Source organism: Helianthus annuus, chromosome 5 (assembly GCF_002127325.2).
Source record: "Helianthus annuus cultivar XRQ/B chromosome 5, HanXRQr2.0-SUNRISE, whole genome shotgun sequence".
In the NCBI taxonomy this organism is placed as follows: Eukaryota; Viridiplantae; Streptophyta; class Magnoliopsida; order Asterales; family Asteraceae; genus Helianthus; species Helianthus annuus.
In genome coordinates, this window is record NC_035437.2 from 154,238,307 (window position 1) to 154,251,404 (window position 13,098).

Sequence of the window (13,098 nt, forward strand, 5' to 3'; positions counted from 1 at the left end):
ATCCTGGGTAACGGATATCTATTCTTGATAGTGACCTTGTTAAGCTTCACGATAATCGATGCACAGACGCATCGACCATCCTTCTTTTTAACGAACAAGATTGGCGCTCCCAAGGAGATGAGCTAGGTCTAATAAAACCTTTAGCTAATAGATCAGATCATCCAACTGCGTCCTCAACTCCTTCATCTCCGTTGGTGCCAACCTGTATGGTGCTCTTGCTACAGGTGCAGCGCCTGGTATGATATCTATCCGAAACTCTACTTGCCTATCTGGTGGCAAACCAGGTAGCTCTTCAGGGAAAACCTCAGGATATTCCGAAATAATAGGAATATCTTCAATCTTCGGCTTCGGCTCATCAATGGTAACTTGTGCCATATAAATGACACATCCTTTCTCCATGCACTTGGATGCCTTGAGCATGGACACTTGCTCAGGCAATCCATGCTGGGTATCTCCTTGAATAGTAAGTGACTCACCAGACGGAGTCTTTCACTATCACCTGCTTTCTATTGCACAGAATCTGGGCTTGGTTACTCGACAACCAATCCATGCCTATCACTATGTCGAATCCAGCTAGCTTAAAGGGAAGCAAGGATAACGGGAAAGAATGATTCCTAATGGATATAACACTCCATCTAGAACAGTCGAGGCGGTTTCCAAGGTTCCATCGGCTAATTCCACCTCATATTTCACACTTAAGGTTTTAACAGGAAGGTTCAACAGTTTACAAAACTTATCATCTATAAACGACTTATCGGCTCCTGAATCAAACAAGACTCTAGCAAAAACATCATTTACAAGTAACGTACCGGTAATGACGTTGTCGTCAAGGACTGCTTCCTTAGCGTCCATTCTGAAGACTCTCGCATTAGTCTTCTTCCCATCATCTGCTTTCTTCGCATTCTTTGGGCAGTTGGGCCGAATATGCCCTTTCTCGTTGCAACCGAAACAAGTTGCATCCTTCATTTTCTTGCAATCCACAGCTTTATGATCTGTGGACTTGCAGATCCCACAACGTTTCTCGAAAGACTGGGACTTAGACTCCTGCCTGCATCTCCCAAAATGATGCCTCTTACAAACCTTGCATTTGGGTTTCTCACCCGACTGATCCCCTTTCTTGAACCCCGACCCTTTCCTATGGTCGTTGTTTCCCTTGTGTCGTTTCTCAGATCTTCGTGAGGTGTCATCCTCACGTTTCCTTTTGTTTTCTTCCGAGCTCTTCATAGCTCTAAGTCTGACGACATCTTGAGTGAGGGAGAGGGATAGATCAGCTACGGATCTAAATGTAGTGGGTCTTGAAGCTTTGACGCTTGCCTTTATCTCCGGTGCCAGACCCCCAATAAATCGAGCAATTCTTCGCGGCTCCGGGGTCACCAGATAAGGCACTAACCGAGATAAGGTGTTGAACGTAGTAAGATACTCTTGACAATCGAGGTTCTTCATAACTAAGGATACAAAATCCGATTCAATTCGCTCGACCTCGTGCTGCGGACAGAAGTTCTCTTTGATCAGTGCTACAAACTGATCCCATGTCATGCTATACAGAGCGGTCTTTCCAGTAGCTTGTAGAAGCGACTTCCACCATGCTAACGCGTCTCCCTTGAACGACTGGGATGCGTACTTCACAACATCCCTATCAGCACACCCGCTGATATCAACCACAGTATCCATCTCATCAATCCACGTCATACAATCGACGGCTCCCTTTTCCCCAGTGAAATCTCTGGGCTTGCAAGATACGAAGTATTTGTACGTACAGGACCTGCTGTGCGTATCATGGTTCATCTTAACTTCTTGCTTTGGGATGCTGCTGTGGTTGGAGGAGTGATTATCATCCTCAGCTTTTTTCGGCTCACTCTTTTTAGAAGGTGGCTTACTATGAGCCTCAGAATGAGTCTTGGGCTTTGCGTGCGGTTCTGTTCGGGTCCTACTCCGAGTACCACTAGATTCCCTGAATTGCCTATCCATAGCTTTGGCAACAGCGTTATCTATCAGTGCTTGCAACTCTGCACCGGTAACGTGAATCTTTGCATTATCTGAGTGTTCCCCAGAATGACTGTTGGTCTCCTCTGATTTGGCCATTGTAGCTTTAAGCTACAATAAAGGACAAGGTCTATTTAGAACCTAACAGTATCATCGTTCTAAACGATTTATTAACCATGGTATCAAGAACCTTAGCAGTTAATTTAATAAATTTCATTCAGGCTCTTATTAGCAATCAAGGAATGAAAATATATATATTGGCACCATAGGCCTAGTCACATGGACAATTACTAAATTATAAATTTAGATTTTTACAGGATTATAAATTGTATAATGAAACAAATAATCCTTTACTAGACAGAGAGTCATAAACCACAACTGTCACTATATGACATAGTCATAACCCGTAGGTATCAAGTCATTAATAGACTTGTATACAGATATAATCTGTAGATAATTTATTAAAAAGGGTGGCTTGTGTGATTTTACAGATCACGTTTGGCCAGGAATGTTAACATGTTTTCAGATGTTAACAGGGAGTTGAATCCTTTCAACCAGGTTTTACCATCATGGCCAGGCCTGTTAATAAGGCATTCAAGCTAGGTTATACCTTACTAAGATTCTTATAAAATGGAAAATCAAATAAAAATTGATATTTTCCATTATTTTAATATTAAATTCATGCATATAAATAAAATGAGAAATTCCAATTAACCATTTCAAATTTTAAATAAAGTACTAGTACATCTTTGCCCTAAACGGGACTTTAATTCAAACATCACGAATAACATGCCCGCGCAGGGGCTAAACAACTAACAATCAACGACAAATGAAATAAAACAAACCCACGCAGGGGTTAACAGGACGACATACCCTCGCAGGGGTAGAATAAGGGAAATATACCCACGTAGGGGTAGAGTACGGAAATAGATGTCCACGCAGGGACATGAGTAATGAGATAACAATCAAAGGATTCAATGATCCTTCTTACTCTTACCCTTGAGTAAGTCAAACACCTTCTTGAACATGCCACTGTTGCGTCGGCGATCAGCTCGCATCTCGTGTTGCAACTCACGTCGCATGCTGTTAATCCCATGCAGGATTTCTTGAACCTGCGGCGGCGACATCATAGGCGCCGGCGGCGGTGGCTGGTACTGCTGCGGCTGCGGCGGCTGTGGCTGCTGGTAACCCGGAGGGTAACCAAAAGTAGACTGCCCAGCAGTCTAAGTGTCTCCAAATGGACCACTAGGTGGGAGTGAGCTGTAGTTCACAGCTTGCCAATAAGGGTCTCCTGTGTAATCATAACCCTGAGGGAAAACCTGCTCGAACGGGTTAAACTGAGCTGCGCTGGCATTAGCCGGAATCGGCTCTCCATTGTTCTGCGGCGGTAGAGGCGGGATCGGTACTGAAGTGACCTCCGATACGGGATGCTGAGACTCCCCCGTCTCGGACTCCTCGGGAAGAGGCGTGTAGCGGCTGCTACCAACATGTGGAGGGGTGCCTATGCGAATCCCTCCGCGCGTAGACATGCGCGCATTCCTCCTTGGCCTCTGAGGCGGAGGAGGTAAAACTGGTGGCGGCGGTGGTGACGGAGTGATCACGTCACGCCATAGGGCCTCAGATAGGTCCTGCTGTAGAGGCGGCTGCTGCTGCTGAGAGTGGTGCTGCGAGTGCACCGGCGAACCATGGCGAGACTGGAGCATCGGAGAGTTGTGGCGGCTGGGGGTGTAATACCAATCGTACTGCTTAAATCTCTCCTGAAAGCTGTCCACACCATTGTAGGGTGATCCCCTAAATGGCGACCCATCCGATATCTCGATGGGATGGTTGGGCGTACCTGACGGTGGCAGTGAAGGGTCCGTGTCTTCATCAACTTCCATCTCGTGATCACCAGGAAAGTGGTCCTCCGGTCCTAGTGGGTTATGACCCACTGGCTCATCCACAAAAGCATCAGGGTTATACAGACCCTGGTAAACTGGTGCTGGGTACTGGTGAGGTGACTGATGGAGCGGTATGTAAGATCCATGAGAACCATGGGGCCCATTCTCCGAGTGGGGCCCAAATGATTGGGGTAGTGATGGCGAAGTACTCATAGACACCGAGTGTCTAGCCGGCTCGGCGAATGATCCCCAAAGATCATTGGCTGCAGTGTGGTGCGTAGTTGACGGAGCTCGTCTGTGTGAGGGTCCTGCCTCATGGTCGTGCAATGTAGCGAATCCTCCTCGACCTCTCATTCGTGGCGGCATAATGATCCTGTCAAAAATTAAACAAGTTGCACAACAAATATATAAGACAAAGCAAATAATGAGATTAAAATAAAATAAACGAAATGTTGAACATTTCCTAAGTTCTTTGTCTAGACTCGAAAATCGAGGATTGTGCAATTGTGTAACTGAGATTAAACACGAAGGACTAGTGCTTAATTCACTCAGCGTTGGCTCTGATACCAACCTGTCACACCCCGATTTCCACGTGTCACCGGTGGGCCCGGTGTGGGGTACAGTGACGTAGTTGGCATCGTCATAGACAAACAACACAATATAATAATGCACAGCGGAAGCAGAATAGATACATTTCAACTTTTAAATAAATTGCAATAATAAATATCACAGTAGTTGAAACGGATCCACAGGCGGATCAAATACAAATAAGATAAAATATTGTTCAACAGATATTTGTCGTCCGAGCTTGCGAGACTATAGTGGACGCTCTTAGGAAACAGCCAGCCTATTTTCGTATAGTACCTGCACTTAACCTTTTGGGAAAAATACGTCAGTTTACACTGGTAAATACAAATCGACTGACTCATTTTGAAAATGATTGAAAATTGATTTAAATGCACAAGGCATAAATATTTTTTATTAACTTGGGATAATTATATAATATAAACTTGTGAACGATTTACATGCACTCGTATCTTTGGTGGCCCGGGATCTGCTGTCCAGGCTAAGAATTAAATGACACACCACATTAAAGAGTTATACACGCCGAGTGTACGCCTACACCCCGTGCTCTGGTCGTGGCCATCTCGTAAGATAATGCCAAGGATATCCGGGACACGGTCAATAACCCCCTAAAGCCTAAAGTAAGACAAGACTGTTTAAACAAAGTCGCACAAGCTATTCAAGACTGTACACCCATAAGGAGCAGGACTTGTGCGCCCGATCAAGCGGTATTTTAAATACCGTACCCCAAGCCCGTATAGGGAAAATAAGTCAAAATGTATTTACCTGAGCAAGTATGTAACACAAACGGTAAGTGTGGTAGCTTTTACTGGGCCTCCTAATCTGGAACAAAGGTTTATAATTAACCTATTAGATTCCTAACGGGTCTTTTATTTAAGCCTAAGCTTTGACCGGTTAGTTTTAAGAATGATACGGTTTACGCACGATTAAGCGAAAGACCGGATAGAATGTGATTTAGACCCGAAAAGTTTGAATACTTGTATAATATGGGTATACTAAATACATTCTGGATTTTGAAATAAAAATGATAACGTTTGACCCGTTTCGGTCAATTTACGCAAACTAGTTACGTAAACCGAACCGAACGCAAAAAGGGCGATACGGGTAGACAAATGATTCAAATGCAAGTTCCCTGATATAATATGCTTTAAATATGATATAATATCAGTAAGTTATGTTCTATATTGCCCGGAATAATTTTAAACTCAATTTATGCCTTAGAAGGGCATTTTGGTCTTTTTAAAAGATTATAAAAGAGTCAAATTAGAAATCTGAGTTTCGGGTCTGGTTCATACAGTAAATATACCTCATTTAACATATTAGAACAGTAGGGTATGACCCATATATCAAATTTATCATTTAAAATCAAACTATGCACCGTAGGGGTATTTTAGTAAATTCACAAGGGCTAAAAATGCCAAAACTGGAAATATGAGGTCATATACTTATACTTACTGTTATTATATGAAAATATGCTAATTACATCAGTAGGTATAAGTCTTACATGTTTAAAACAAGTATAACGCTTACTATGCGCTTAAAACGCTAAATATGCGATTTAGAGCCGTTTCCGGGTTTATATATGAAAGCTGAGATTTTTATATTTCCAAAAGGCTCAAAATAATTTATTTAACATTTAAAATCAGTAGAAAAAGGTTTCGGGTCAAAAGGATGTGTAAAACTCATTTTATGGCTTAAACGGTCAAAACCGACATAACCCGAAATAACTAGGCGATCTAGGATCCGTTCAGCCAAAAATTAATTAAAAATCATCAAAATTCCCAGAATATTATAATACATCAGTTGGTAAAAAGTTTTATACCAAAACGTGGCCAGAAATAGGTCATATGCGAAAAGGGCCGTTTATGTAAATTAAGAACATAGTTTTACGCTAATGGCCATAACTCAAAATCTGGACCACCAACTGATCCGAAATTTTCGGTGCAAGTTTATATATTAGAAATAAAGATTTCTACTCTTTCACTTTTCCAAAAATCACGTTTTATATCAAAAAGGGCAAAATAGTCAACTTTATGCATAAATCGGAAACATGCATTCGAATCGGCTAAGCATAGACTTAATCAACAAAAATTCCAGAAAGTTTTACCAAAATAAAAATGGTCAAAAATACTCTCCAATACAGATCTCAAACATGCATGTACGAATCCGAATCGATAGTCTACGAATTAGTCGTTTTATAGGACTTTCGGCTCCGATTCGTATTTATACTATAGATTGTCGAGTTGATCGTGGTAAAATACATTCTTATATTCATAATAAAGCTATCTATGAAGATCAAACAGATTGCATGTCATTTATTTTACCATTTAAGCTATTTTTCTCAAAAATCACTTCTGTTGACTTTTTAGAATCACGTTTGACTCGACAATTAGCATGCATGTAGTGGGATTCAGATAATACCCTTTAGAGGGTTTGTTTCCCACATAAATACCAACATATATCAAGTTTCAATTCGAGAAATGACTGATTGAAACTTGTTTAATCAGAAAGTCAAAGCTTATGAACAAACAGTTTGACTTTTAGCAATAATCAAAGCAAGAACGGATCGGAGATCGAATTAGAAGCTTACCAAGGTCCTATTGATGTTAAGCTAACACTAGAAATAGGCCTTGATGTCCAGAAATGCTTCAGAGATGCTTGAGAGCTTTTTCAAGTTTGGAAGTTCTTGTTCACAACACAAGTGTTTAGTAAAATGAGCTTTGGATCAGATTTAAAGCTGAATTGTTGATGTTTGCAAGGGGTTACTGTGGCCTAGGCATGCATGCAATGTTATTGGAGCTTTTGGGAGGTGAAAACAGCTGTTACCCACTTAATTTCGGACCCAAATCGCTGCTGTTAGCGGATTCTGCACCTGGGTTTATTGGCAGCTCCAAAGTTTGCCCAATTGTTGCAGTTTTGGTCCCTGTACTTTGGTTGCGATGATTTGGCCATGAATCTTGACTTGTAAACCCTCGAATCTGGTTTTTAAGAACCCTTGGACATTTACCAACATGGTAATGTCCTCGTTTGATTTTGCGCTCGCCCAAAAAGCCATAAAATTTGACGTTGACGCTTTTAACCCCTCAAGTACGGTTTTGGCCATAACTTTCTCATATGATAACGAAACTTCATGAAATTTTTACCACATATTCTAGTGAGTATATTTTAGCTTTACAAAGCTTCAGGTCTGCCAAAAGATCACTCAGAGGTATAAATTCAACATGTTGACACTTTTAGCCCCTATAGTTACGGTTTTGGCCATAACTTTCTCATACGTTGACGAAACTTCATGAAATTTTAACCACACATTCTAGTGAGTATATTTTAGCTTTACGAAGCTTCGGGTCTGCCAAAAGTTCACTCAGAGGTATAAATTAAACATGTTGACACTTTTGGCCCCTATAGTTTGCAATACTTCACTTTTGTGCAATTTCCGCGTCGTATGATCCATGAACCATCCGTTTAAGGTTATAAACATTATGTAGGGTTATCATAGAGCCTATTTATCCATTGTTGACACTTTGGACCCTTACGTTCCATAGTTTTCACTGTTTGTCACTTTTAGTCCCTCTAAGGTATGTTTTCACATACCGGAACCTTATGACACGTGTCAAGACATTATTGGACGAAATTTTTCGAGGTGTTACATAAATGAAGTCGGCTTCTTCATCGTACTTCCTCCGACGATCTTTAGTTGCAGGCATTAAATGTCTCTGCAAGAGATACGACAAGCTCTGTTCCCGCTCTTTCTCTTGTTCTCTTTTACAAGAAGCAATAACAATATCTGGGCTTATTGAGAAGCCCAATTAAAGAGGCCCAAGACGAGAAGCCCCAATCCAAAGGGCCTCATCGACAGGCAGAAAGTTTGTTTGTGTTCGTTCGTTTGTTAAACAAACAAACACGAACAAGAAACTTCATTCGTTTAGTTAAACGAACGAACATGTACAGAGGTCACGTTCGTTCATTTATGTTCGTGAACAGTCGGTTACGTGTTCATTTGTGTTTAATAGTTCATTAGTGTTTTTAGTTTTTATATGTTATTTATATACTTCAAACTTTCGATAAATAAAATACTTAATAAGTGTCGGTGTATTATATATTATGTTTGATAGTTCATTAGTGTTTTTAATTTTTATATGTTATTTATATATTTCAAAATTTCAAAAGTGTCGGTGTCCAAAGTGTAAGAAGTGTAAGAAGTGTTTTAAACCATTGGATCTTTGATCTAATGGTTGAGATCAAAAGGGTATTAAAATGTAAATTGTGTTTTAATTAGAAGGGGCTTTTGTAAAATTGAAGGGCAATAGTGTCTTTTCCATTCTTTCAAATATGGTAACCGTTTCAAACACAACCATCAAACTCCTAAAAATCAGCGAATTATATGTAACCGCCATCAATCTCCAAAAAAAAATCAGCGAATTTCTTCATACTTTAAAACATTCCCAGATTTTTAAAACGTAATCGCAGATTCAAGTCATGGTGTTTTATCTGGAGACATTGTTGATGGCGTGGTGTTTTATCTGGAGACATTGTTCGTGGCGTAGTGTTTTATAAATACAAAACATTCCCAGATTTTAAAACACCAAGACTAGGATTCAAGTCATGGTGTTTTATCTGGAGACCTTGTTCATAGTGTGGTGTTTTAAAACATCTATGATTCAAGTCATGGTGTTTTATCATGAGACATTATTCATGGCGTGGTGTTTATCTGGAGACATTGTTCATATCGTGGTGTTTTATCTGGAGACATTGTTCATGGTGTGGTGCTTTATCTGGAGACATTATTCATGCCGTGGTGTTTTATCTGGAGACATTGTTCATGGCGTGGTGTTTTGTCTCCAGATGTTTAAAACACTATGCCATGAACAATGTCACCAGATAAAACACCACGCCATGATTCAAGTCATGGTGTTTTATCTGGAATCCCCAGCAACCTTCTATATAAAACACCATGACCAACATCATAGTCAATTTATCCAGTTGTTTTAAAACACCACGCCATGAATCTGATTATAGATCTATTTATGATAAAGTATGAAGAAATTCGTTGATTTTTTGGAGATTGATGACGGTTACCATATAATTCGCTGGTTACCATATAATTCGCTGATATTTGAATTAAATGACAAAATGTACAATTACAAAACTACCCTTTTGAATTAATTAAGAGGATGGACACTTGTCATTCCAGGAATATTTCTTACACTTCTTACAAATTAAGCACTTTGTACAGGATCCTAAACCATATATTTCAAAATTTCGACAAATAAAATACTTAATAAGTGTCGGTGTATTGTATATTATGTTCATGAATGTTTGTTTGTGTTTGTTCGTTTCCATTTGTGTTCATAAACATTAGTTTGTACCCATTTGTGTGCATCAGCATTCTTTTTCATTCGTTGCCTAAAATTAACAAACAAACACGAACAAGTTCATTTCTTTAACAAACGAACACAAACATAAAATCTCTTTTGGTAAATGTTCATGAACAGTTCGTGAACACATATATTTCTTAACAAACGAACTTGAACAATCTTGTTCGTGTTCGTTCGGTTCGTTTGCAGCCCTAGAGAAAATCAATGTCAACCCACTTTAGGGACCATCCAAATAACAAATGAGCAAATCACAGGGAAAAACATGTAATTTCAGAAAGTCGAAACATGAAAAACTGGCAAACCATAGAGACTATCCGGGCAATTAACTCTTTAGTTTTTTTTTTTTTTTTTTTTTTTTTTTTTTTTTTATAAAATGTATAAATAACAATAAGAGAGGCCATTGAAGAAAAATGCTGGGCCCATGCGAAACATTTCTAGAGTGGGCTGGATGCCTGGATCATAAGAAAATTTCACTCTTAGTGCCCCTTTAAACTCTCTACTGAATGGAGTGACATCTAACATCAAGTATGTCATAAAAAATCAAATGAAAAAGGCTTGAAAATCTTAAATTCTTATGCAACTTAACACAGAACCTTGTATTATTTAATAACAGAAGCAATACAGACCCATGATTTTAATAAAAAAAGCCACAAATTATTACATTCAAATCTCATACAAGAAGGAGCTGAAAAGCTTTATTTGCTCAGCTTCCAGCCCTATGATGATCGACAAGCTGCCATCATTTATCGGGCTTGGTAGCACGAAACATATCCCTTCTAACGGGATCCAAGTAGGCCCAGTGTAGATGGGCCGGCCCCATCCAAAGTCAGCGTCTTGAATTGGGAGCCTAGCCCAACTTGTTATCCGAAGATTCGTGTGTTTATAAGAAACCATAGGCTTTTGATCAAGATGTTGTTCCAGATAATCCACTGCTGATCTTAGATAATCGTTATTCATCGTCACTAACGCATCATGGATTTTACTTGCAGCTTGCCAGGTAGGTTTTAACTGAATTTCGCCTGCTGTCGCTATCGCAGTGGTTGTGAAGACAACATTCCCAAAATAGCCCGGTGGAAGTGGTGGTTCAAAGCGGGCCCGCCCATCTACGGCGATATTGAGTTTGGTGTCCAAATAGTTGGGCAGCCCACGGGCTTTACACACGCACTTCCAAACATGGCCCGAGAGAATTTCAAAAGAGCTGTAGCTGATTGTGTTAGTGTTACCATCAGCTTCCTTTGATTTTGTTTTGAGCATATCAAGTTGGTCGCGTGTTAACTTGAAAACCGAGCAGACGGTTTTGGTTTCATGTGACGAGACATGAAGTGGCACGTTCACTACTGGATCAGAGTGAAATTCGACGTGAACAAAAGTGGGCCGTGGTGGGTCTTGTGCGCGAAGGAGGGTCCGGTCTATGAAAGGTGGGAGAGTGATGTCAAGGCCACGAGCGATACCGGACCATGTGTTTATGAAATGCATTGCGGACAAACCGTCCACGACACGATGGTGCAAGCCAACACCTAGCGAAACCCCACCACATTTGAAGTAAGTTACCTGTACGACCAACAAAGGATAGGAATCAATTCCCAGCGAGTAATCCACCACCGGGACGAGTTTCAAGAACTCAAATTTGGGCGCAAAGTCACCAAAATCATCGATCTCCCCATCGGACTCGGCTTCCAAAAACAACGCACCTTGTCCTTGACAGTTAACCTCAATCCGACCATCTTCACCTCGCTTAAACCGCCCAGCCATCGGGTAAAATGCAACCAACGCCCTGCTCAAAGCGTCCTTCATCACTTTCGTATCAAAGAAGTTGGCAGCACCATTGGGCCGGTAAAAGTACACTAGTTGTATGTGAAAATTCGGGGCCGTGAGATCGAGGCAAGAGTTCCATAGCTTTATCGCCGGTGTCCCCTCCGCGGGTCTCACCATTGTCGATTCTCTTACCACCACCTTCATCTTGATTTTATTTCACGGTTGTCTCGTTGATCCTCCTCAACTTCTATTATATAAAAGAGGTCAAAATCGTGACAAAAACCGAATTGGCGCCGGTCACTCATTGACAAAATGAGACCTTTCTCCGGACAAATCCACACGTATATTCTTTGGATATTAGAATGAGAGGAAAAAAATTTGTTAATTTGTGTGTAATGATGTATAATTTGTAATTTACGATCTATGATCAAATAAATTGCCTTAAAAGTTTATAATTTTATACTATTAATAGAGAGAGTGAATGAATAGTAATTATATTTGTTTTAAAGGTTTTTTTTATATGTGTTTATGTGGTTTTTTATATATTTTATATGACTTTCTTTGGTTTTTTATCGATGCAAATCACGTGTTGGTATTTTGTTTGATCATATCAAGATATTTTTTCTCTATGGGTTGCTGTAACGAGTGTAGGTGGTATAACAAAACAAATCGATGCCGACCAAATTCCCAATATGTTGGTCTATTTTTGGTCATATCATGATTTCTTTTCTATATTGGTTGCTATAACAAGTGTCAGTACCGTAGTTAAACGAACTGATACCCACCCACCGCGCAACGCGAAAATTTCTGACGCAACTCGCGGATTTAATAGCATTTTATACTATTAATAGAGAGAGTAAATGAATAGTAATTATATTTGTTTTAAAGGTTTTTTTTATATGTGTTTATGTGGTTTTTTATATATTTTATATGACTTTCTTTGGTTTTTTATCGACGCAAATCACGTGTTGGTATTTTTTTTGATCATATCAAGATATTTTTTCTCTATGGGTTGCTGTAACGAGTGTAGGTGGTATAACAAAACAAATCGATGCCGACCAAATTCCCAATATGTTGGTCTATTTTTGATCATATCATGATTTCTTTTCTATATTGGTTGCTATAACAAGTGTCAGTACCGTAGTTAAACGAACTGATACCCACCCACCGCGCAACGCGAAAATTTCTGACGCAACTCGCGGATTTAATAGCACTAGTTTTCATTAACATACAAGCTATGTATAACATTTAAAATAAAATATAGTTATGTTAATTTTTTTATCTTTTATGAAACGAGAATTTAGGACCCGCGTGTTGCAGCGGCACCGTAAACCAAAATAAAAATTAGATGTAAAAGCGTTTAACCACGTACGTAAGTACGACGTGGTAACTTGCAAAATGTATTTAAATACAAAAACGAATTTTTAAAAATTTAAAAGAGGATATTGTTATTACTCTTATTATCTGGTTTAATAATAAAAGTGATTAATATAATCTAATAATGATTCAATTCTGTTGGA

General features: G+C 39.6%; 1 protein-coding gene across 1 annotated transcript; it reads right to left on the minus strand.

Annotated features, from left to right (window-relative positions):
• Positions 1 to 10,400: 10,400 nt before the first annotated feature.
• LOC110941973 (shikimate O-hydroxycinnamoyltransferase) lies at positions 10,401 to 11,914 on the minus strand. Its single transcript, XM_022183678.2, has one exon. The coding sequence runs from the start codon at positions 11,780 to 11,782 to the stop codon at positions 10,487 to 10,489; it is 1,296 nt and encodes a 431-aa protein (XP_022039370.1). The 5' UTR covers positions 11,783 to 11,914; the 3' UTR covers positions 10,401 to 10,486.
• Positions 11,915 to 13,098: the final 1,184 nt, after the last annotated feature.